Here is a 25,696-nt window from a genome sequence, read left to right as displayed (position 1 = left end):
TTCCTTTTTTATTTATTTTTCTTTCTCTTTCTCTCTTGCGAATGCAAATTACGAAAGAAGAACGCGTAAATGGTCGAAAGTAGATACAAGAAAAGAATGATAGCAAAACTTACGTCTTCGTCGTTAATTTAAACCACCTCGGCACGAGACACTCTCACCCTTTTTCTTTATCTTTACTTTCTTTTTATTTCTTTCTTTTCTTTTTTCTTTTTTGTTTTTTTTTTGTTTTTCTGTTTTTAACACTAGGTTTACGAGACGCGTCATTTTGACGCATTTCAAATTTTGTAAGGAAAAGTACAAACACCGTTTGCATTTTTATCTTATCTCTTGTATTGACTTTTATTCAATGGTCGAGATAAATATATATTGAGGTCTACTTTTTTCAAAAGTGTTGAAATATTGAAATTCTTTATGTGGTATACCTATCTCTACGGATATGCGTCAATTTGACGTGATCGTAATTTATACAAAGACAAAGCGATAAGCAACTTTTGCGCAATAAGAGAAAGAAGGGAACGCAGAATGTCAGTTGATGTTAGAGTGCGAAGAGATTTAGAAGGTTTCAGTTGCTTAGTTCGAGTATTGAAAAATAAAGTACTAGAATATTTTTTGAATTAGTGATATTATTGTGAAAATTTTATACTATTTTGATAAAAAGCCCTTCTGTACCATCTAAATATGTCTAGAAGAGGAAATAAAATTTTACAAAACATAGTTAGTATTTGTGAAGAGTGTTCTGGCTCTGAAGAGGATGAAAATGAAGTGATTCAAGACGAGGATGAAATCGAGATTTTGGAATCTGATGAAAGTATGCAAGCAGGGGACTCATCAGACATTGAAAAAGAAAATCATCAGAAATTTGGTCTTCGTAGAAAAAGAATGCGTATCCTATCCGATTCTGAATCCGAGAATGAGACAAGTATTAGAAGATCGTTTCAAAATTCGGGGGCAGTCTGTGATACAGAAATAGCTGTCAATGGAACAACTTGGACGAAATTGAAAGTGGGCGGATCTAATGGTCGCCATCCTTTCCACACAATCTTCAAAGACATTGCTGGGCCTACTGGCTACGCGAAACGCAATGTGAAGGAAGGTAGCGTAAGCAGTGCTTTTCATTTGATTATAACCAAAAAGATGATAGAACATATAAAAAGTTGTACTGAAGAAGAAGCAGGTCGTGTTTTGAAAGGAGATTGGAAGATTTCAACCACAAAGTTGCTTGCTTTTATTGGGATTTGTACGCTAGGGGAGCGTATGAAGCAAATTCGCTGAATGCTTTTTATTTGTGGTCCAAAGAATGGGGACCTGCTTTTTTTTCTAATACAATGTCCAGAGATGATTTCATGCAAATTCTTCGATTTGTCCGATTTGATAAAAAAACGGAACGATCTAGACGTTTACGCACCGACAAATTTGCAATGATATCGGAAATATGGAATCAATTTATATACAATAGCCAATGCTGTTATAAACCTCATGAAAATATTTCAATAGACGAGCAACTGTTCCCTACAAAAGCCCGCTGCAAATTCACTCAATACATGCCAAATAAGCCTCACAAATTTGGGATAAAATTTTGGTTGGCAGTAGATGTGCAATCTAAATACGTTATAAATGGGATTCCTTACCTAGGGAAGGATGAAACGCGGAATTCAACACCGTTGGGCGAATTTGTAGTTATGAAGTTAGCGGAACCATATCTTCATCACGGAAGAAATATAACTACGGATAATTTTTTCACCAGTTTTCCTCTAGCTGAAAAATTAGTTGCAAACTAGTCGTTAGCAAGGTGATAATAAATTTAATATGAGAATGAGAGGTAAGAAAGAATAAAGAGAGGATCAGAATTAGAGATAAAAGTTTAAGAGATTACCTGATATGTCCTTAATGAAAGAGAAAGATAGTGTAAAGAGATGATCAGTAAGAAAGGCCCAATACGAGGCTGGGCTCGTTGAAAAAGGAGAAAAAGGAAAAGAATTAGATGAGATGGAACGATGATGAGATGGAACGGTGAGAGATGAGAAGAAAGCGAGAAGTCGTCTAAGGAGATGTTGCACAATTCTTTGAGATTTCTAAATGTACGTCCGCACAGATTAGCTTATTAAACGATTCTACCTGGACCACGCCACTTTTCGGTTCGAGTCGAGGAACAGAGCGGAAGATAGAAAAAACGATACACCAATTAGCGCGTTCCACGCTAGGAAGAGAGAACAACAAAACCAATAAGAGAATAACACGCAGAGGATGACGCCACAAGGGACCAATGATCTATTTACACGTGAAGTGGCGTGATCCCTTGATCAATAAGAACAATCGATATGTCTTCTTCTCTATGATAACAGACGGCGTCTTAATCATGCTATCCGAGAGGTGCTGTCATCTAATTTGAGAGGCGCAATTTTCGAACAGGATCAAATGGCTCGCAAATATACCAGCAAATCAGCATCTTTTCGATGGCCTCTCCAGGTCTTTTTTAACATCTTAGATTTAGCGGCAATTAACGCATGGATATTATACACAGAGTGTACAGGGTCAAAACTATCCAGAAAGGAGTTTCTATTTCAGTTGGCCAAAGAACTTACAGAAGGAGAAAAGAAAAAATCCAACAACATAGATTATAATCACCCATTACCTAGTACTTCGGGAGAACGTAGGACTTGCCAAATTGGCTTTTGCAAAAGAAACAGAAGCAATAACATCTGTAAAATATGTCAAAAGGTTGTTTGCGGAAAATGTACAAACAAAATTGAGTATTTGTGTCAAAAATGTGCAAAATAAATGTCAAATATTGAAATAATCTGTAATAAAACTATTGAATAATAAAACCTTTCTATAAATATATATCTCACATTTTCATTTGTTTCTTATAGTATATAATTACATTATTTTCTAAGTGTTGGTATATGTATTCGTCTCTGCGTCAAATTGACGCGTGTTCGTAGAGATAGGTATATCAGAAACGTCAGTAAACCTAGTGTTAAGAACAATTGGCTAAACGTTTAATCCTCGATCCCACAATTTCGCTATTATCACACGTAATTCATTTACCCTATTTATATTTGTCATCTTAATTTACGTTAAAGTTCAATTAACACTTTGAATATCGAATTATTTTTAAATAATTTAATTAAAAAAAATAAATATATTTATATTAACAAATGGAATATGTTTTATATTATACGTGTTACCCTATTTATATTTGTCATCCTAATTTACGTTAAAGTTCAATTAACACTTTGAATATTAAATTATTTTTAAATAATTTAATAAAAAAAATATTTATATTAACAAATGGAATATGTTTTATATTATACGTGTTATTATTTATACGTGTTATATTATATATTATACGTGTTACCCTATTTATATTTGTCATCCTAATTTACGTTTAAGTTCAATTAATACTTTGAATATTGAATTATTTTTAAATAATTTAATAAAAAAAATATTTATATTAACAAATGGAATATGTTTTATATAATACGTGTTACTATCCATCAGTGTGTACAATATATATATATAAATCTTTAGCAAATGCGTGTATGTGTTTGTATAGTAGTTTAGATAAGAATCACAAATACGGTTCGTACAACTCCATCAGCAGTTTGACTAATGCAACCGATTTGGCGTATGTCCCTGCAGTTCGTGTCTCTCAAGATCGTTGAGATAAAGCACGTGTAATCGTGTATCGAGAGAGAGAAAAAATGCATCTACGAAAGTTCCAACGAATTTCAACGAAATAAAATATAACCTCGGGTTAAAACCTTTACTCATAGTCCGGCATAAATCGTGAAGATTGTATCAACCAATACCTGATTTACATCTCGTTAAACATGATTTTAGGAACGAGTTGGGATTTATATTATTTGATTCGTGAAGTGGAGAACTATTTGATGTATTTTTTTTTTTTTTAATATATTTTTTTCTCGATAATCGTTGAATTTTTCTTCCTTTTTTTTCTTCTTTTTTGTTTTAGATATCAGATAATCGTTATCAGGATTCCATTGACCACAACGACACGAGTTAGTTTTAGCGAAACCGCAAATTCGAAGTTTTTAGGCAAGATTCCAACGGTTAACTTTTCGTTAAACGATGTTAAACTTTTCGTGAACAGCAATAATTGGAACATCACGATAAACGTTTAAGCCGAGATTTAACTTTTAGATAAAAATAATGTATTGAGAAATAAATTCTTTAAATTGATTACATCTACACGGAATATAAAATAAAATTCTTTCACTGCGATAATATATATACGTAAGCCTAAATACCGACAACGATTAATGTAATATAGAAAATATTGAAAATCGTAAAAATTATTATTGAAACATGTTAAATGAGAAAGAATAATTCTTTTTCCTATAAAATGTAAGCTTAGAAGAGAAATAAATCGTGTTTGGAAAAAGAAAGAAAAAAAAAAGACAGAAAGGAATGAGAAAAATTTATCACACACCAGAATAAAATAGCCAAGAAATTCCTTAAATCCAATAGAATGTAAGCATAAAAAAAGTAGAGCAAAAATATCTTTCGGAAAAGTTACTTATGGTATGTCACTTTGAAGGAATGTGAGATTCTATTTTAACCAAAGTGAACTTATTCAGAGCTATGGAATCGATCCATGGTTATTTTTCAATCGATACAATTGAATTCCTTCCTACCTTCCTTTCCGATAAATTCAACACGAGAAATATTAGAGCAATTAAAGTTAAAATTAAATAATAATTTTATAATTAACCAAATATATTCCCCTTTAATGTCTATAAAAAAAAAAAAAAAATATTCTAAATCAGCATTAACCTAAACACTTAAAACTTTAATACCATAAAAATATCTTGGCTAAAAATACCGTTCTGAAAAATTCAATTTGTTTTTATCTCCCTTATGCAAGCCATAGATTGAAATATAAAAGAAGTCGAGATTTTCAATAACAAAAGTCAAAAAAGAAAAAAGAAAAAAGAAAAAAAAAGGACGAAGAATGGAAGGTTTTTAGAAAGAGGTTTTTCCGAGGCACCTTTTATAGATTTTGTCCAATAGAGTCAATGCAGTCACTGCTTTGGAAAATAGGTTCTTAAACAAAGGTCAAAGGTTAAGCTATACCTATCTATACCTTCGAAATTCCATTTCGCATCGGCACGTAGGAAAAGTACATCGACCTATCGTTGGCAGTGATGCGAACACGTCATCAATTTACACTCTGTCCCCGTTTCGCAATACGAGCTCGTCGTTTATCTCTATCTCTTTCTTTTACACATCTTGACAAATTTTCAAATCAATTTAACCCGTTAAACCGGAACGACAAGTTTATTTCTCAAGACAATCTCTTACTTTTCTTCTTTAGTTAAAAAAAGGCAGAGAAATTTCTTACGAAATTTTTATGAAAATTCAAATAAATTATAATAATCTAATATCTCATTAAAATCATTTATAAAATACTTTTATTTTATTAAAAATAAATTAAAATTGTTATAACATATTTTAATTATTTACCCAACCGAGTTTGCTCCAAATCAACAAAATTTATGCTTTTAAATGATTATTATTTTGAAATATTCTAAAAATTTTTAGAAAAAGAAAAAAACAACAAAAATAGTTGGTTATCCAATTTGTTTTATTTTTTTAAAGGAAAATGATTAAATTGACACTTTCGTATAAGAAACGGGGTTTTAAATTGATTTCAATGTTTATAAGTTTGTGGTTGGTAGATAACAATTTTGAATCTGAATGAAACTTAGCCCTCTCAGAAAAATATATGCGAGAGAGAAAGAATAAGAGAATATTCCAGTAATCTTTGCTCTTAGAATAACCGATTAATCATAATTCAAATGTAGAATTAGAGTATGCAATACAACTGTTAAGTGACGGTCAATATCACGCCGTCAGAAACGCGTGTTGATGGTTATATACTTGCTCAATTTGGTCGAAGGATAATTGCAAGGAAATTGCAACACGTGGGATGGATAAATGCGTTGTAATTAGAAACAAAATTGTAACCAACGCGTTTAAAACCCCCATTAGATCGGATACAATAAAAACAAATGATCTTTGATAAAACATATTATACGATTATAATTTTTATGAATCAATTTTGGGTTAAATAAATGTCAGAATTTGTAATAGTTCGTAATGTCAATCAACAATGACAACCATCTCGAAAAGTTATGTCCACCTATTTTGAGACACCGTATACGTGAAATAGATAAACGATATTTAGAGAAGAGTCAGTTCATTTTCGAAGGTAGAAATTCGCTCGGCAATTCGTGGTGTATTTAATTAAGGTTGTAGTTACCTAATGAAATTGACCCTTGAGTTCAGGTCAAAAGTCTCTTCGAGCGGCCCAGCAGGCATCACATCGTTCTGTCAGTGAATTTTAATCTCCCGTTTATAAGAAGTAGGTAAAATGTGACGTTGAACTTTCCTTCTTTCGGATCTAACGTTTCAAAAAAACACCACTCGAGAAAGCCGACTGTGTATAAACTTCAACGAATTTTCTTCTAACGCACGCCTTTTCATTTCTAACGTTTTCTATCATCGTTACTTTTTCCATAATTAATTTTCCATTATTTTTCTTTTTTTTATCCAAATTATTATATACGATTAAAAAAAAAAAAAAGAAAGAAAAATGACTTACGTGACAGATGTTGTACTTTATACTAGGGTAAAAAAAAAAAAAAGAAAAATGAAATTTTACTCGATTACGCAAAATAAATTACATCGATGTGAGGAATCCTCGTATTTGTGTTTTCAGTTAATGCACATCGTGATAACAAATTGGTTCTTCCAGTTAAAATCCGCATAAATGGAGAGAGTGATGTGTGTACTTTATTAATTATTATTAAATATATCTAAATATATAATATTTGTGTGTTTATTTATTTATGATGATACAATATATATCAAAGGTATAATTATAAATGGAAAAAATTGTTAATTGATTAATCATCTAGGGAAATTATGAGATTTTGCCAGAAGCATATATCAAGAAGCACACGAGAGCCAATTACTAAAGCGAAGCGAAGATAATTAACATCTTTGATGCCATCCACCAAAATTACTTGCTGGCTTAAACGATCCTATACATGTATATAACATACACGCATACACGCATACATATATACATACATACATACATGCATACATGCATAGACACATATTGATGCATAAGAACATCTTTCTAACTTCGTTGCTGATAAAAGTTCTACGTTAATTAATAATATATTCTAACAACATTATTTTGTATTATTATTATTATTAATTTTCATTTTTCAATAATTTCCAATTCACCTATCACAAACATTATGAATAATAACATTAATTAAAGGGCTCTAACAAGCTCGATGAATATTCAATCGCGTGCTTCCAGTTTTGTCATTTCAACGAATTAATTTAACACCCCATGCAATATGAAAGTTTGATTAAAATAATAGAAAAAAATCGTGAAAGCAACTTCTCCGATTTAATACGATATGCTGCTCGCTTAAAACTAGCTTTTTAAAAAGGAAGAAAAAAAAAATAACTTACTTTTCAAAAACCCCATTATTCTTTTCAAAATATTAATGAACAATCCGAGTGGATATTTTAAAAGATAGTATTGCACATTCGGCAAAAAGTTTCGTTTATATTTCAATGCGAAAATAAAATACGTATGATTCTTTTTTTCATTCATATTTTATTATCTCCCCTTTTTTTTCAAATCGTTCAAAACCGTTTTCCGATCGATTTTTAATTCTTTACCGATATCAAGATTACTAATACCTACCCGTGGAGGGAAGGAGGGGGAGGTCTTGTTCAATTTTATCGACTTTTTCCATTGATTGGTTTATCACAGCAAGATGCACCTTTGACATCTAAATTTCCGGATGGAAAATGTTTGATCAAACTTTATACTATGTGTTACAGATATTACTACTACGTTATTTTCATAAACAACAACACAATTATTTTTACCAGCCTGTGAGATCTCACACAGGTTCTTAGAGTTATAATTTATTTTTTTTGTTTTTTTAAATCATTATTTTTGATCGAAAGATAATAATAATAACAACAACAATAATAATAATAATGTCTTAAAATGATTGAGGAACGTTGTAATAATTTTAAAATCAGTTCGAATCGTCTTTCGTTATCTGGGACTTATCATCGAAAAGGTTCTGAGCACTTTGCAATCGTATTTAAAATGGGGTTAAAAGGATAGTAGGTAGAACGTAAAAGCTCGCGGCGATTTAACGAATTTATTTCGGGATGCATAATTGGATTTACTTTGACTATGCTAACGAAACCTTCATTCTTTTCTCTCTCTCCCTCTCTCTCGCTCTTTTTCTCTCTTTTTCTCACCCTTCGTCTTTTTCATTATCTATCTCACTCACTTTTTAAAATTAGAGTAAACAAGTATCCACCCATTTTAAGATCAAAGATATATTAAAATGATTTAGTATATAACGTCAAATCTAATTTAGAAATTAAGCAAATTAATAAATTAGATTCTTGTGTTGTTTAATCAACAAATTAATCAAGCAAATTAATAAATTAGATTCTTGTATCGTTTAATCAAAGTAATTATGAAATAAACAAATATTAGACGTGTTAAAAAATGTCATTACTTTAATTATAACGATGGAATATAAAGTTTATAGCATTTTCTGCATTATTCAAAGTAATTATAGAATAAACAAATATCGAAAGCGTTAGAAAATTTCATAACTTTGACTATGCTAATATAAAGCTTGATCCTTTCTATCTCTAAAATTTGTGTAAACAAATATCATTTTAACCAAAGATCTTCTAAAATTATAATTCACGAACTGAATAAATAAAAATACTTGGTTCCCGGTTTTGTTTCTTCAAACAACAAAATTTGTCATAATACAAACTAATATACTGATCTTATAAAATTCATTTTGTATATTCGTACATTTATAATTTAAATGAATATCTGATTGAATATCTGTATTTTCAGTTGAATCAAATCTAATTTAAGATTACAATAAAAATGAGTTACGTTAGAAAATATTAAGTTGACTATGATTACCCAAAGTAAATTGATTAATTGTAAGGTTAGTTCGATTTCAAGTAATTTGATAACTACGGTTTTGAAGTTTATCGAATCACGAAAAACTCTGAGTAAAGAAGATACTTAGGCATCTTAGGTATGGCTGGCAGCAAGGTAAAAAGACCTTCCTCGAAACGGTTCGTTTGGCACTTCAACTTTCTCAATTCTGTAAGAGGATCGAAAGTTCAGTCCTGAACGTTAAACTTTGTTCGTTCTATCATTCAGTTCCTTCGTTCGTTCATTTTATGAACCGTAATAAAATCATTGTGATAAATAGGATCATTTGTGGAAAAACCTTAACCTTATATTTTTCTTTTGTTTTTTTTTTTAATTCAATAAAATTCATTTTAATTAAAAAAAAGAAAGAACCACTATTGTTTCACTTCGACATAATACACTTCGGTAATTCAAGATTGTATACGATGGTATTTCGTATTATGAATAATAATTATTTCTTTTAAAATACTAATAAAAAAAAATAGTTTCAACTTTTGGAAAGCCTATAATTCTTTTTTCTAATCTAAAAAAAGGAAAAATTATTTCTAATTAATGAAATACTTTTTTAACCAAAAACAGGACTGCATCAGGGTTATTGTTAATTTAAAATATAATATGTATTAATATTGTAATAAAAATACCGATCATTAATTAAAAATAATAAGGAAAAATATATATGAAAAATGAAAAATGAAAAGTACTCGCATAATTAACAGGAAAATTAATGAGAGAAAACTTATTGATGAGTATAATTAGTAACATTTAGTGGTACTTTTTTTCATTCTCCATTTTTACATGAAGCATTATGATTTCCATAACTGCGAGCGAAAAGTTTTTTAATAGTGTCCAAGCAGGAAACAATAGTCGTCGCTAAAAGGACGGTCAATGCATATTCATGTTGACAACACGTAATTCAATTCTACCACCGTGGAACATCAGTAACAGTCACTAATTATTCCGCCCCTGCATTGTCCTACGTGAATTTTACACTACGTATTCTACTACACACATTACTAATAAATTTAACAGCAATAAACGGAAATATTTTGACGTATCATCGACAAATTTGATCATTTCTTATCTCTTTAATTTCAAACTAAAATCATTTGAAAATTAAATCAAAACAATTTTCAATAATTTTTCTACACTTTGAATATAAATATTTTTTAATCAGATATGAGTTAACTTAGTTGTTTAATTTCTAACGCGAAATATTATTCAGATAGAATATAAACTAAATTCTCTGAGTATTCCTGGGTGTACTCCACTTGGAGGTTGATCTTTGACTCTCTTTCTCTCTCTCTCTCTCTCTCTCTAGCACGATTCTCTATCAATTATTCAACAGTGATCTTACGTCTCTGAATTTGGTTTGAAGGTAAAGCTAGAGAAAAGTGTATAAGCTTTAAAGTACATATGTACATATACAGTATAGACAACGTTTTGGTATTCCTTTCGTGTTAGTTTACCGAACGTGTTACGCAAAATACAACAATGAATAGTTCGATATTTGTATATTCTATTTTTACACTTTAGTTGTGCAATAAACTTAATCCTTATTATGGATACTAAAACTGATTATAAATTCAACAAATTCTTTTCAATCATTAAAATCATTACATAAGTAAATATGTTAAACAACTAAATGTAAAAAAAAGTAATAATAGCAAGCATTAGCCGATATAAAACTAATATTAATTATTATTAATAATAATAAAACTTATTAAACAACGAGAAAAACTCGATAACCTACTGAACATTAAACAAAAAAGAAAAGAAAAAAAAAAAGAAGTAAGAAAAAAGAGAAACAAAAAGATGATAAATTTACAATAATTTGACTAACATCTAAAGTTAGATTAAAATCAAAGACACAGATGTACGGATTAGAATACCAATAGCAACAGAAGTTTAGTATGCCTTCGGTTATTAACAAGAGTAACTGAAGTGGTTGATTAGAGCATACCGAAAACGTGGCCAGAAATTTCACTGGATGATGGAAATAGCCGAGATTCTCTCTTCGGTTTCATCGATAATGCAATCATTCGCAAAATACGAGAGAATAATATGAAAAGCCTTAAGGGTAAGTCGAGAAGCTGACGAGTCATTTAGCTATAGGCGACAATATACAGCTGTTTGGATCCTTTGTTGTAATAGTATAATAGGTGAACTCGAAAGTTAGTACTACAGGGTCCTTGGTAATAACGAGCTAATGGCTTTCTACCTGAAAGCTTTGAAAGAAAGAAAGAGAGAGGGGGAGAAGAGAGAGAGAGAGAGGAGAGAGATTAATGGATAAAAGGAATAATAAAACAATTGGACGACTAAAGGATCGTGTCCAAGTAAAAAAAATAATCTTGTTATTGGACTGTAATGGTAATAGCTGGAGCAGCAGACAGTCAGACGCCACTCCTCTGTCTACAATTAGTAATAAGGAAACGGTAATGATCTGATAGAGGAAAAAATACAAACAAAAAAATACCTACTTCAGACACGTTTCAGATATATTGTCATTGATAAACTCGGGTAAAAGATTCAGAGTGATTTGTAAGATTAAAAATAAAATAAAAACTAATGACTTATACTGTTTATGAGATAAGAGGTTTTTGATAGATTCCTGTTTATTTCTTTAGGATTAAGAGGTTGATATTTGAATATAAATTCTTTTGACTATTTGTTTAATTTAACTGCTAAACCGAAATGTTGAATAATACTGACCCCTAAATAAAGTAACTTTTATGCATTATAGCTTTTTACTCTTTTTTTTTTAGAAATTCTATTTCGAAGAGATTGATTAAAATCGATCAAAACTTTGTCTTTGTTATGTTTTTACAGGCTCAGCGGTGGCAATGATAGGAGCAAATTTAAGGTTCGGCATAGGTGCCTCCGGAAATGTCACATCCAACGCTACTAAAGTGTTCCAGTGTCATCCCGGTGGTGTTGCAGAAGCAACCGTTATATTTAGCCTTGGTGCTCTTGGAATGGGTGCAAATATTATACTCATGTCGTTGATATTAGCAAAACAACAATTACGAAGGTATTTTGGAAACTAAGAAAAATAATGTTTGATAAAACGAAAAATAATATTCTTTTGGCGAATAAGTGAACCTGATATATACTTGATAATTTAATGCAACGTTAAAAACCTTAATAAAATATATTATTTAATTTCAATAAAAAAAAAAATACAAAAATATACAAGCAACGCGCGGTTCAAAAAAAAAATATCAGAAATTAAAATCACATAATCGAAATGTAACATTTGTTGAAGACTTCAACAGATTAAACAATCGATTATCCAAACAATATTTAAATATTCAGTCACGCATAATACCTGAAGCATTATTCCCAGTAGTAGTTGGCCTACTTTTGTCACATATCATAGTTCTAGCATACACTCAGAGGATTGAGATTAAACGTAAATATAGATCCTTCATATAAAACGTATGAATTACAAATAAGATGAATTTTCAGATGGTCTCAGGGCTTATTATTCCATCAAGCAATGGTGGATTGTGCAAGAGCTGCAATATTACTGCCCTTGGGTTCGAGTATTTTGAATTGTCAACCAGTTAACAAATGCTCTTTAGTCGAGACAGCTTTCCTACTACTTGTAACTGTTTCAACAGTGAATATGCTCACAACTGTTTTAAACGATAGTCCCGTATTCCCAGAAAGCGACGAGGAAGCTGAATTAACAGCTCCTTTGCTTATGGACTCGCCGCAGGTAATCCGATAATATCACGACGAATTATAATCATCCTAATTTAAAATTTGAATTAAAAATGATCAAACATTCCGATCAAATCGTTTCGCGGTTTCCTCGATAATCGATGATAACCAATTGAAGTACAAACCACAATTGGCTTATATTTGAGATTTAATAAACGTAATTGAAACTCGATTTCGACAAATGTCCCAAATTTCGAACGATAAATTAATCCTAATGCTATGAACACATGAAAATGCTAATTATACCTAACGATCATGTCCAAATTTTCGATACAAATTCTACAATCTCCTATCATGTTTGATTAAAACAAATGACCGAACAATGTACATGCGTTGATTTGTTTTAGTCTCCCACATACCTGCTGTTCTCGTATAAAAAAAGAAAAAACAAAAAAAGAAAACAAAATATAATAATTCCTCTAAACGTCGATAACAGGGAGACGCGATAAATAACGTTAAAAAATTGTGATGTCTATTGATTTATGTATGTATGTTTGATTTTCAGTGCGTACTATTTGGTACCTTCATGATATGGTTTGCTAGCATAACCATAAATCTTGGTCCTACGTTTCTAAGCGGTGCATTGGCAGCTAACACGGAAAGTGGACACAATGCACCGAGTTGTCCATTGGTGCATGGACCCTTTCGTCACTATATTCTCAATGTTCTTTGGATTGTCATTAATATCATTTGCGTGGCCCTCACTCTATTTCACTTACGAAAACTACACAGAGATTTGACTAAAGCTAATGTAGAAGCTGTACGTAATCACATATACCACTCTCCTTTAAAATGATTTTTAATGATGTTAAAAAAAAATAAATTATAAATCATAAATGATCGATTAATATTTTTGTTCAAATATTTGTTTAGGTTCGTGTAGCTGGTCTTGTTACTACATTGGTCAACGTCACCGGTGCTCATCAAAGAAGATCGAGTACTGTTCAATGTGAAGATGACACGAACGATTCTCGAACTCCAGTTACACCAAAAGTAAAATTTCATTTTAATTATTATTTTTAATCGAAGCATTATATTTTGAGTGACTGAAAATTAAACAAATTTCTGTTCCATCGATTCGTTTATTATAAACAATGATAAAATGGCGTTTATTTATTTAATCAAATCAATAAATATGATGTTTTTTATCGTCAAAGTTTTTAATTTAATTATTTAATACGCTTATTGAATTTATTTATAAATCAACACAATAGAAATTGCTTGCTTGTATCATCAAATTAAAGAACAACCTGTCTAATTTTTATTTTCAGAGAAGCAGTGCTTTAGAGGAGCACAGAAAGATGCGAAATTATTTAAGAAGAATGGAACAAGAGGGTGTACAAAGGGTAAAAATGTTCCTGGTTATTACAGCAGCGTACGTGATATTTTGGGGACCATTATTTTTCGTCACGCTAGTGCATCATCCTGTCATAGGAAACGCACTTGGTTACGAGGTAAAATGTGCAATCTGTCTTCCCCGAAATTAACTCAAGAACCTTTTTACAACTCAATTTTAAATCTTATTTATTATAATATTTGTTATATTTTATATTTTGGACTTTTTTTAAAATGCTAAAATGTGAACCTAATTTTCTTGATTCACCATGAATAAAATATTGTGTCTTAAATTTTTTTATTTTTACTTAAAATATTTGAAACTAAATTTGAAATTAATGTTGATAAGTATAAAAAAAAACACCAAATTTGTGTTTTTGTTAAAGGTTACTTTGCATATAGCCTACGTGCACGCATTCGTAAATCCAGCTTTATTTTTGACACTGCATCGAGGTTTAAGGCAAGGAATGTCAGATGTTTGCTGTACCTGTTGCGAGAGCATAGCACGTTGGATTTTAGGTAGTACGACAAATAATACTATACAAAGTGTGCAGTCACCAAGATATGAACAACCATTGAACGTACCATCACCACCGGATCCACCCTTAGTACAACCTATATCTGCAGCTGCTTGTGATCTCACCGACGTTGCACTTTTGAAACCACCTTTACCACCGACCGCTAAACATCTTATCGTTGTAAATATATTTTCACTCCTATAATATATTTCTACAAACAATATCTGATCTATCAACACAAATTCTAGTCCTTATTAAATATAAAAAATTAAATAAATAGAGATAAGTGTTTCTATTTATTAATTTTTATCACATCAAAACAAATAAAAAGTTGATGCTAAAAATTTGATAATAAATTAATATAAATATTTAGTCAACATATATATATGTATATATTAAAAAATAATGATCGATAGAATTATTGTTGATAAAATTAATTTGCATTAAAAAATGTGATCCGGCCTTGAAATGGGGTTTTTTTTTTTTTTTTTTTTAATTTAACAGGACGATCAAATACCACCAGATCCATGGAGCTTAATTTCAAGATCGAAGAGTAGTACGTCGAGTCTTTACGATGAAGAATTATCAAGAAGACCGAGTCTTTTATTACCACCACCACCCCAATTGAGCGATCAACAAATGACGATGAGTCCTACAAGCAGCGATCTACCGAACGATTAAAAATGTTCATCTACTATATTAAATTATTATAAATATGACATACGATTTTATTTCTATATGTGTGCACATACGTATTTATATATGATATACGGAATGTTTCGTAATATGTGGGACCCACTTCAGAAATGAACAAGGGACACAAAAATATCCTGTTTATTACAAAACACCCTGTATATATATAAAAAAAAAAGAATCTTATCTAATTAATGAAGAACTACATCATCAAAATGAATGAATTATCCCAATATATTATTTCGTAAGAAATGAATATATCTTTCTAATCGGATTATAGAACAAAACGTAATCGTGAAGACCTAATCGATTAAAGATCCATAAATTCGTAGAATCTAATTAAACTAATCGAAAGTTAGTACGTTACAAATCGAAGTAGTAATAAAATTATGATTTTAAAATGATTGTTTTATCGAGACATTGTTATCTTTCCAAAATTATCTAACGTGGAATACGTGTGTGTGTCATATAACTTATTTAAAAAAAAATATTTGTAATATTAGAAAACAAAAAAAAAGCATCCCTATACAACCCTATAGTTAGATAAATAATTCTATATGTGTGTATGCAAAATACTTGCAGATAAAAAGAAATACACGAAACATACTATTTATATCTCTTCTTGCATTCAACGAATGATAACTTTTTACAGAAATTTTTATTCGCGTAAAATTAATCAAGAATAACACACACAACAACAACAAAATTTATTCAAATGTTTAGTCACGAAAGAAATGATTATGAGGGATGAATAAAATCAAATTTAAAATTATAGACAAGAAAAAGAGAATGGAAAAAAGTACGCTTATTATAATATTATTCATCTTATTTTACTGCAAGAGAACAGGAAAGTGTTGGACATCTTTTTTTTTAACCAAGAACAAAACGAACGAACAAAAATCTTATTATTATTTCGCAAAAAAAAAAAAAGAAACATATTCGAAGATATTCAATTATATTAAAAGAAAAAATTATGCTCATAATATTATCCTAAAAATTAGTACGATTTCATTTATCTCGATGTATTATTTTTTCTTTTGTTAAATAATTTAAACATTAAAAAAGAAATGAAAAGAAATTAAAGTAGATTAATATTAAATAATTTTAATCAAGTATAAACTATACCGATAAACATAAAATAAAAGAAACTTCAAATTGGGGGGTTTCGAAAGTATTAATAATATAATAGAATATAAATAAATAAATAAATATAAATTATAGAGTATTATATATATAAAAATATCATTATATAAATTGATAGCTTTTATAATGTTCACTATTGAGCGTGCTATTGAATGTTAAATTAAATCATTATCGGCCGATGTTATTATACATTACACAATGAGATATACCTGTTGATCGATAGTTTCATACTATTTGTAAATTAACTTCCACTCAATTTATATTGTATAACATTTAATAGAACGGTAACTAATAGAATCGATAAGGGAAAATAAAAAAAAAAAAAAGAACAAAAAAAGAAATAAAAATAGCACGTACGATCGCAACAATTAAAACGAACTAATCTAATCCTAAACAAAACAAAATACGCGCATTAAACGTAATCAGTGGATTAACAGACTGAAATTTTCATTGATAGATCTAACGAAAGTTTTTTGACTTTGCTTTTACGTCATTTTATATGATATAGATATTCGTACAACCGAGAAAAAGAAAAAGAAAAAAAAATATAAATGAAAATAAAAGGAAAAAAACGATCTTCCCCTCCCTCCTTTGTAAATAAATTAATAGTATTTTAAGTAACAAAAATTATCTTACGATTTAAATATTATATCTAAATGTATCTGTGATCGCTTATTAATGTCCTAGAATTTTGCTCTCAGCAACAACAAAACAAAATAAAATAAAATAAAATAAATAAAAAGTATTATATAACTACGTTAATTATATTGAAAATTATATTATGTATAGATTACGTTATAAAACAAAAATCTAAGTGGGATGGCCACTGTGAACAGTTTTGTATAAAAATCATGTAACAACGCATATAATACAAAATCTGCTATAATTTGAAAACAAAATCATGTCAGGTATATGGTTCTATAAACTTTTGTTCTTATTTTAGTGTATTGAAACCATCCCTGAAATTAGGCTAAACTGGAATACAACTGATAACTACAGTGATTCGCAGAAGTATTTTTTAATTTATTGATTTTTGTGTTTCCTAAATTTTGTATACTTTTAAGAGCATGAAAATTATAAGAAAATTATAATCAATTAGAAGGATTAATTAACGAATATCTGTGAAAAATATTTATAAATTAAAAAAAATATCGAATGTGTTAATAATTAAAAGGAAATACGAGTTGACCAAAAATATATAAATAAATTGATAAAAGGGTGAAGAAATGAAAAGAAAAGAAAATGTTAAAAACTGATATTAAAATAGCATACGATTTGCTACGAAGCAGTCAAATGCATATCAATGTACAACTATTACTATATATATGTATGACTATTACACGATTATGTAATAATAATTAGATGAAGATTAAAAAAAAACAAATTTCAATCTTTATACATAAATGACGAATATTACAAGTACAGAATACAAATTATTTTGTAATATCTGTACGTGTGCGTATTTATTTGATTTATATGAATTTTTATCGTGAAATAATTTATTTACTGACTTTTGACTACTTTGATACCCCCCATTATCACCGAAATCATTTCTATGCTAAAATCTTAAAATTTAATTCAGATTAATGGCTAACATTTAGACCACAATTCATTTTTGATCCGAATGATCAACCAAAGAGAAAGTTTTAGTCTTAAACCAAAAACTTGGAAAAATGGAAGACGTGGATTTGTATCTTCCGTCAAACATGTATTAACAAAATATTTCAAACACAATGAATTAGTTATAAATATACAGGGTATCCCAAAAGTTACTTTACCAAACTAAAAAAAAATGGTAAAATTATTTTTTAGCAAATCTTTTAAATTATAGCATTACTTATAATTTAAAAAAAAATAAAAACTGCAACCGGAGACTCATATCTTGAAATAAGAAACCAAATTATAGTAATTCTATTAATAATAAATGAATATTAATTGTAGTATAATCCTGAATAATATAAGAAATATTGATTGTAATATAGCCCTAAATAATATAATAAATATTGATTGTAATATAATTCTAAATAATATAATGAATATATAAATAAATGGATATAATAAAACAACGTTGATTTTTCGTTTAACTTTTCTTTTCTCATTAAAGCAACTTTTGGGACACTGTATAATTAATGAATTATAAATAATCACTAACCTGTTCAAAACTTCCTAAAATTTCTGTTGTATCCATCGCTGAATTAACTACAATGCACTTCAGTTTTTGTCCTATTAAATTAGCTAGCAATCGAACCACGCTACTCTTTCCACATCCTGATGAACCAACCTATAATGAAATAAACATAAGATTATAAATAAAAATAAATACAAATACGTTATTCCACAAAACGTGTTTGAATATATATAAAAAATTGTATTGGATATGCATTACAAAATAATATTTATCTGTTCTTATATTTTTATCCGTGCACATTTTAATTGGTATATTAAATTTGTGCTTAAAAAATCTTTTTTATCCAAACTTTTCATCCGTACTAAATTTTCTTTTATTACATCGTCGTGCTATTCTAGGTATTGTAGCGCCCAATTTAAAATTGCACCACTTTCTTCAAACGTTTGTTAACAAATATAAGACAACGAAACATAGGATAAACATAAACCAGTTAACTAAGCGATGGGATAAACACGAACCGATTAATGAAGATCCTGCTGTATATTTAAAAGAAAATTACTTACAAGTATAGACATCCAATTCATCTGAACGCACTGGATTAATTGTTTTAAAGTCGTCCATTGATCCCTCAGTACTAACAAATTGGAATTACTATAAATTGTGGTTGGTGATAAAGGTATTGTTACATCATCTATATAAAATGTATCTTCTGAAATGTATACAGAAGGTTCCAATGGTGGAAGTGGATATTTTTCTATCGAGAAATGTTCTTCGTATGTTTTTCGAACCTGAATGTATTATTTAATGTTATATATTATTAATGTGAGATATTATTAAAAATAATTATACAAAAATAAAGTAATCTGCTTATCTTACTTTTTCTTTATCTATTTGTGTACGCATTCGACTGACATAAATAAGTTCCATCGTCTTTCCAGGATTATAATACATTTGTTGTTTATTCAAACAATCTTTTGATATTTTGACTGTTAATTCGCACCACCTACTGATATCTCGCAAATTTAATTCCCATGGTGAACCAATGAAACCCCAATTTACACCAATTTCTGATGTCAATCTACTGTTAAATGTAACCATTTTATGAATTAATTCAGTAGATAATTCAGGGAATTGTACATTTAGAATCAGCATTAAATCACTTTCAGTCAAAGAATCAATAAACACCTGTAATACAATTAATGCAATTAATTTATTTATTTTATGTTTAATTAATGATATAGTTAATTATAAATACACTTACTTGGCTAAATCTATTTAAAAATGACTTAGGAAGACCTCTTCTAGCGCCGCCCTGTTTTAATGGATTTTGACACCCAAATAATCTAGTACCTGACTTTATCGAAAATGTTTTCCCAAGTTCAGGTATATAAATTTCTCCTCGGTGATCGAAACAAGCATTAAGACCTTCCAATACAGATTGAGAAGCTAAATTTAATTCGTCTAATACAATCCAATCGCCAGCTTTCAAAGCTCGTAAGAATGGTCCATCTCTCCACGAAAATTCGCCACCTTGACCACCTTCTACAGGAAGATCTGCACCAAACAAATCAGAAATATCCTAAAAAAAATACAAAATATAATTATTAATAAAATACACAATAAAATAAATTGTAAGTAACATAAAAATATTTTTGCGTAAAGTAACACACCGTTTGGTCGCTCAAATTAATTCGAAGTAATGCATGTCCCGATGCTTTAGCCAGTGCACTAACTATACTTGTTTTTCCGACACCCGGACTTCCTTCTAATAAAATTGGTTTATTCAACTGCAATGCTCTTAAAAGTTTCAATGCATTTGATTTCGTAGTATTTGGTAAAAATGTGAACTGTACATCTTCGTGTATGGTTTGGGAACCTCTTGTAATATAAAATGGTGAGATACCAAACATATTAGTTTCATCATTAGAAGAAACACTGGTACTGTTATCAAATTCTTCTGATAATTCAGAGTGCAATGTATTTTTTATTTGATGTTTTATGTAGTTCAAAGCAGCAGCTTTGAAGTCTATTAAATTGGGCGATCTAAAAGAATAAAAATTCAAATATTATTTTATTCTTACATTTATAAAAATAAATATCATTTGATAATTACCTTTCTAAACTCGTTAATCCTGATCCAAGACTATCGATATAAGTCAAACATGCACCATGATAATACGCATCACTAATATTTAATTTAGTGTTCTCGCTGCACGTGCATGTATTTATAAAATGTACCCACGTTAAAATATCACGTATACTGACAACTAATCTTTTTCCTACATCAGTTGTTGGTAACCACTTAATAAAATGCAATATCGCTTTTGCGATAGATTGTTTGTAAGATAATAATTTATCATCAAGATTGTGTATTATTATGTCATTTAAATCGTTTAATTCTACGCACGGTTCACACCAGATTTCTGTGAAACGATTTCTGAGCGCCGGCGACAATTCTTTTTTCCCGTAATCTCCACCAGGATTCATTGTACCAATAAATACAAATTTATCATCCGCTACAATAATACTGTCGTCATCTTCGTCGGTTAATTTCAATCCTTTTTCAGCCAATAATAAACTACGTTCGGGTTCTATTCGAAATTAATTTAAAAAAAAAATCATAATTAATATAAAATTAATACAATTACATTAGAATTAAATTTTTATTTATTACAATACTTACCAAGTAAGGAATTTAATCTCTCCAAAACACTGTCATCAGCTAAAGAAATTTCATCGGCTAAGAAAAAATCGCCTTTTTGCATAGCAATGATTAATGGACCATCGACCCATTCGAAAAGTTTGGAATTGTCAGAATTATTATGTTCTCTAACTGGTCTTAAATTACCAAGAAAATCAGAGGACTCCGTATGCATATGACAATTAATACTTCGTAATGTTTGCCCATTCAATGCAGCTATTAATTGGCACACGGTAGTTTTACCACAACCAGTTTCACCGACTAACAAAACTGGTTCTTTAAATTGACAGGATTTTTTAACTAACACTGCCATTCTACGCATATGATAAGTCCAAACAATATGATTAAAACGTTCATTATTTGTATTTAAAAGTTCTTCCAATATATGTTTGGTAACTGATGAAGTTTTGTTGTTTAAAGAAAACAAAGTATCCGGATGAACATCACGTTTTAAATGTTTCTTTATGGCTTTTATAATCTCGTCTGCTTCTTCCGTTTTACGAACTTTTGCAGTAAGAACTAAATATCCTTCGTCCGCTAAATGTTGACTCCAATCGTACAATTCAGTACTGATATTTGGTGCTAATCTATAACGCTCACCCCATCGAAATAGATCGCGTAACGTTATAAAACCTGTATCGATAATATTTTCAATAATAAATTATTATACGTTACATAAAATTAACAATAATATGTTACCTCGTTTGCCAGCGAATGCAGCTGTGCTTTTACGTCTTATTTGTAAATCTGTCATAACATTGATCACTTGTTTACAATAGGATTCAGGCATTTGACATCTTTCGCGTAATATTATTTGCAATTCATTGGGAGGAATTTCATCAAAATGTAACTCAACGAATCTGTTTCTAAATGCTCGTGACAATACCTAAGATGAAAAATAAATTTGGGAATTAAATGTTAAATCTTGTAGTCTAGTTTTTTAATTCTTGTTGTGCGATTAAAATCCAATCCAATTACTAAATGCATTCTGTAATTCTAAGTTACCTTTCTACCGCCATATAATCCAGGTGGATTTTGTGTAGCAAAAAGCATGAAATTATCGTGAGCCTTAATAACTTGCTGAGTTGTTGGGATAAACAATTCTCTATTGTCGTCGAGAACTCTGTTCAATGCTTCTAAGACATCGCTTGGTGCCAAATTTAATTCGTCTAATATAATCCAATGTCCTAATTAATATAAAATTATTAATATAGAAAAAATAAAACATTCTTTTAGAAAATACATACATTTCTTAAAATATCATGCACCAAAAGAATTAGGTGTATTTATAAAAAAGAAAATATTAATTTAACATACCTTTACGCATTGCTTCTACCAAAATACCTTCTCTAAATACCAATTTTCCTGTTTCATCAGCAACGTAACTTCCAATGTATTCTTGCAGATCAGTATGCTCGTGATTATTAATCCGAACGCAAATATGGCCAGAAGCTTTAGCCAAATATGTTATTAAACTAGTCTTTCCTACCGATGTATCACCTTGTAACAGAACAGGTATTTTTCCAATAGACACTACTCGTACTAAATCTTTTAAATTTCGTCTAACAGTTTCCGTCAAAATGTACTGAAAAATATTAATAAATAGAATATAAATTGAACAGAAAAATACTTCTTTTAAAAAAATAATTATATTATTTGTATATACTTATTTATATATTTACATTAATAGATGAATAAAAAAAGAAAATACTCACATTAGTTGGTCTATGAGGAACTAAAGTACCCTTAACAACCCAATATCCTTCGAAACATATGTAATCCTCATCATCTCCACATTTTGGTTTAGATATAGGACACCCAATTACTGCTTTAAAATTTTTCTCACCCAAAATAGCAGAAACAATCATTTTTTGTACGATTGGATAAGAATCGTAATTCAACTGTGTCAAGAAACTTAAACAAAAAGCTTCGTATAAAGATCTTTTAATATTTCCGCAAGGATTTGACGCAGCTATGCTTAACGCACGACATAATGTTCTCAAACTGTAATGCGGTTTGTGTCCAGTTCCATCAAGTAACGTATTGGCAGCTGCTTTTCTTATTTTTAAATAAAATTTAACAATTTTTTCTTTCTCATCTACAGACAAAGTCATACCTTTAAGATACGAATGCACGAGCTTTTGTAAGTCAGAACGTTCCGTTAATTCATCAACATAAAATTCGGTAAATCTATTTCTCAATCCAACTGGTAAATCTTTTTTGCCAACATCAGTTGCTGGATTCATACAAGCAAATATTGTAAAATCTGGATGCCTTTCTACCGACTCGTTATCACCACGTTCTAACAAGGACAACGATCCAGATGATTTTTCCAATAATCCTGATAAACATTCCAATGTTTCAGCATTTGCTAAATTAATTTCATCCAACAATACCCAATATCCTTCTCTCAAAGCTTTTATTAAACTTCCTTCTACGAATGAAAAAACTAACGAATATTGAGCCTTTACTTGTAACTCCAACTTTTCTAATTTCTCTCCCAATTGTTCCCATCTCTTTCTCAAATCATTATTTTCTGTGTAGTTTTCATTCATTTCATCTCCGTCGTGTTTCTTTTTCCTTTTCGTTTCATTTTTTCCAGTTAAGGTATATTCTTGTTTTTGTAACTTTTTCAAAGCTGCATTAGTACTATGTCTCATTAAAATTACAAGAGTTTTCCATTGTTCTTGTTTATAACACGATGCAATATGTTTCAAAAATTTCTGATTTGGTTCAAGTGCAAAGTACGATTGAAATAAGATTAAAAATTCTTCTCTAATTGGTGATATCAAAAACTTTAATTCTACTGGTTTGTATCCTCCTAGAAGATCAGCGCTTTCGCTTTGTTGATTCATATTAATTACGATCAATTTATGACCCGTACATTGTGCTAAATATTGTATAGCAGTTGTTTTTCCTGTACCAGTTTCTCCTACTAATAATACTGGTTCTTTCTGAACGACACAACATGCAATACGTTCAAGTAAGCAAACAGTTGGTCTGGTAAAAGAAAAATTATTTTTAATCTCTGCCATCCTTGCGTACTCTGACTTCTTACGTAATAATTTTGCTCTACCAACTATAAATGAATCTGAATTTAAGTTGATATGAGGTGTATGTTTATAAAAATAATATTCTGCTTTATCAAGCACTATTTTAAGCATAGAGGCGATCAATTTAATCGCATCTAATCTTTGTTCTAAAAGAAAATTAATTAAATTTAATTATATTCTTGCAAAAAAAGATAATTAAAAAAAAATAAATATAAATAATGATTATCTAACCTGCATTGGAAATACAACAGCAATAAATATCAATAGCGTCTTGAAAAATTTTTAAAGTTGAATCAGGCGAAGAAACATTGAAGTCTATGATGGCTCTTGAACACCATTTCATAAGATCCCGGGTAGATATCAGTCTTCCAGTATTAAATCGTACATTCGATATTGTATTTGTATGACTATCCATAGAAAAATTCAAGTAAGTGTTTACTAATATCGATGATACAGTTTCTAATGCAGGAAATAAAGATGGTATCAAATTGAGTAATTCACTAATTGTAAAACTCTGGATGTCTATACAGAACCAATGTTTCTGCAACAAATTTGATGCGCCTGAAATTTGTTTTTTAAATCCTGTTGTAGATGGCATCAATCTTTGTGTAACGAATAATTGAAATCCATTTTTAGCATAAATATTATCTCTATAACCAGGTACAGAGAGTGTTCCAGTTTCTAATAAATTATTTAAAACACTTGCGACGTCTAACGCAGCATTATCAATATCTTCTAAAAGCAACCATTTACCAGCAATCACTGCTTGAGTTAATATGCCTGGTTGCCAAACAAATTCACCAGGAATATCAGTACATTTGTACATCCCTAATAACATTTTAGAATCTGTTTGTTCACTTAATTGTACTTTAAAAAAATTCGATGAATCATGTCCTGTGATGCGTGCCAAATATTCGACTAGAGTTGTTTTACCGCAACCAACTAGACCTTGTAAACAAATACACTTTCTAGATGAAAGTGCCACAGCCAAATTCTGTAAATTTTGATTTACAGTGTCTGTCAATACAAAAGCATCATAATCACTCTCTACTTTATTAGAATTAAATACTGGCAACAAAACGTTACCAGCTAATTTTACATATGGTAGACTTTGAAATAAATCGTTCATTTTATCCATATTATTTGATGGATTTTCTAAAGCAAATGGTTCCAAATAGCTTTCTTCATGCTCAGTAAGAAATGGTTTTATATCACCGATTAGTTTTCTTGCATAAGATAAACGAACGCTCTCAGCCATCCCCAAAATTATACTGATGCATTTTAAAGCGATCCTGAAAAATAATCAACTGATAAAAAAACACATTTTTTCTTATTTAAATAATTCTTAAAAATCAATTA

At 29.6% G+C, this 25,696-nt stretch overlaps 2 protein-coding genes and 1 long non-coding RNA gene across 6 annotated transcripts in view; 1 reads left to right on the top strand and 2 right to left on the bottom strand.

Annotated features, from left to right (window-relative positions):
• The window catches only part of LOC122523179, a 46,694-nt gene extending 30,597 nt beyond the window's left edge, over positions 1 to 16,097 (top strand). For all 4 annotated transcript variants that reach the window (XM_043644826.1, XM_043644827.1, XM_043644823.1 and 1 more), the window contains 7 exons: positions 11,870 to 12,071; positions 12,509 to 12,761; positions 13,272 to 13,526; positions 13,640 to 13,759; positions 14,038 to 14,220; positions 14,488 to 14,799; positions 15,124 to 16,097. In XM_043644826.1, coding sequence (XP_043500761.1) covers positions 11,884 to 12,071; positions 12,509 to 12,761; positions 13,272 to 13,526; positions 13,640 to 13,759; positions 14,038 to 14,220; positions 14,488 to 14,799; positions 15,124 to 15,300 — 1,488 coding nt within the window. In that variant the 5' untranslated portion in view covers positions 11,870 to 11,883 and the 3' untranslated portion in view covers positions 15,301 to 16,097. The remainder of the gene's footprint in view (positions 1 to 11,869; positions 12,072 to 12,508; positions 12,762 to 13,271; positions 13,527 to 13,639; positions 13,760 to 14,037; positions 14,221 to 14,487; positions 14,800 to 15,123) is intronic.
• The window catches only part of LOC122523180 (midasin), a 104,958-nt gene that overhangs the window by 75,031 nt on the left and 4,231 nt on the right, over positions 1 to 25,696 (bottom strand). Inside the window, exons 3-14 of the mRNA XM_043644828.1 lie at positions 24,569 to 25,629; positions 23,000 to 24,483; positions 22,602 to 22,869; positions 22,290 to 22,471; positions 21,984 to 22,170; positions 21,267 to 21,917; positions 20,697 to 21,174; positions 20,254 to 20,626; positions 19,845 to 20,162; positions 19,460 to 19,768; positions 19,147 to 19,371; positions 18,608 to 18,736 (exon numbers count right to left, since the gene is read on the bottom strand). Coding sequence (XP_043500763.1) covers positions 18,608 to 18,736; positions 19,147 to 19,371; positions 19,460 to 19,768; positions 19,845 to 20,162; positions 20,254 to 20,626; positions 20,697 to 21,174; positions 21,267 to 21,917; positions 21,984 to 22,170; positions 22,290 to 22,471; positions 22,602 to 22,869; positions 23,000 to 24,483; positions 24,569 to 25,629 — 5,665 coding nt within the window. The remainder of the gene's footprint in view (positions 1 to 18,607; positions 18,737 to 19,146; positions 19,372 to 19,459; positions 19,769 to 19,844; positions 20,163 to 20,253; positions 20,627 to 20,696; positions 21,175 to 21,266; positions 21,918 to 21,983; positions 22,171 to 22,289; positions 22,472 to 22,601; positions 22,870 to 22,999; positions 24,484 to 24,568; positions 25,630 to 25,696) is intronic.
• On the bottom strand, positions 188 to 2,032 carry LOC122523181. The gene is made up of 3 exons (XR_006305264.1): positions 1,874 to 2,032; positions 1,629 to 1,755; positions 188 to 242 (listed from the first exon to the last, which is right to left on the bottom strand). It is a non-coding gene; the product is annotated as an uncharacterized LOC122523181 (long non-coding RNA).

The sequence above is a fragment of the Polistes fuscatus genome, unplaced genomic scaffold, assembly GCF_010416935.1.
Source record: "Polistes fuscatus isolate 324 unplaced genomic scaffold, CU_Pfus_HIC Scaffold6, whole genome shotgun sequence".
Taxonomy (NCBI): domain Eukaryota; kingdom Metazoa; phylum Arthropoda; class Insecta; order Hymenoptera; family Vespidae; genus Polistes; species Polistes fuscatus.
The sequence above is the reverse complement of the archived record's forward strand: the minus strand, read 5'-3'. Positions and strand labels throughout refer to the sequence as shown.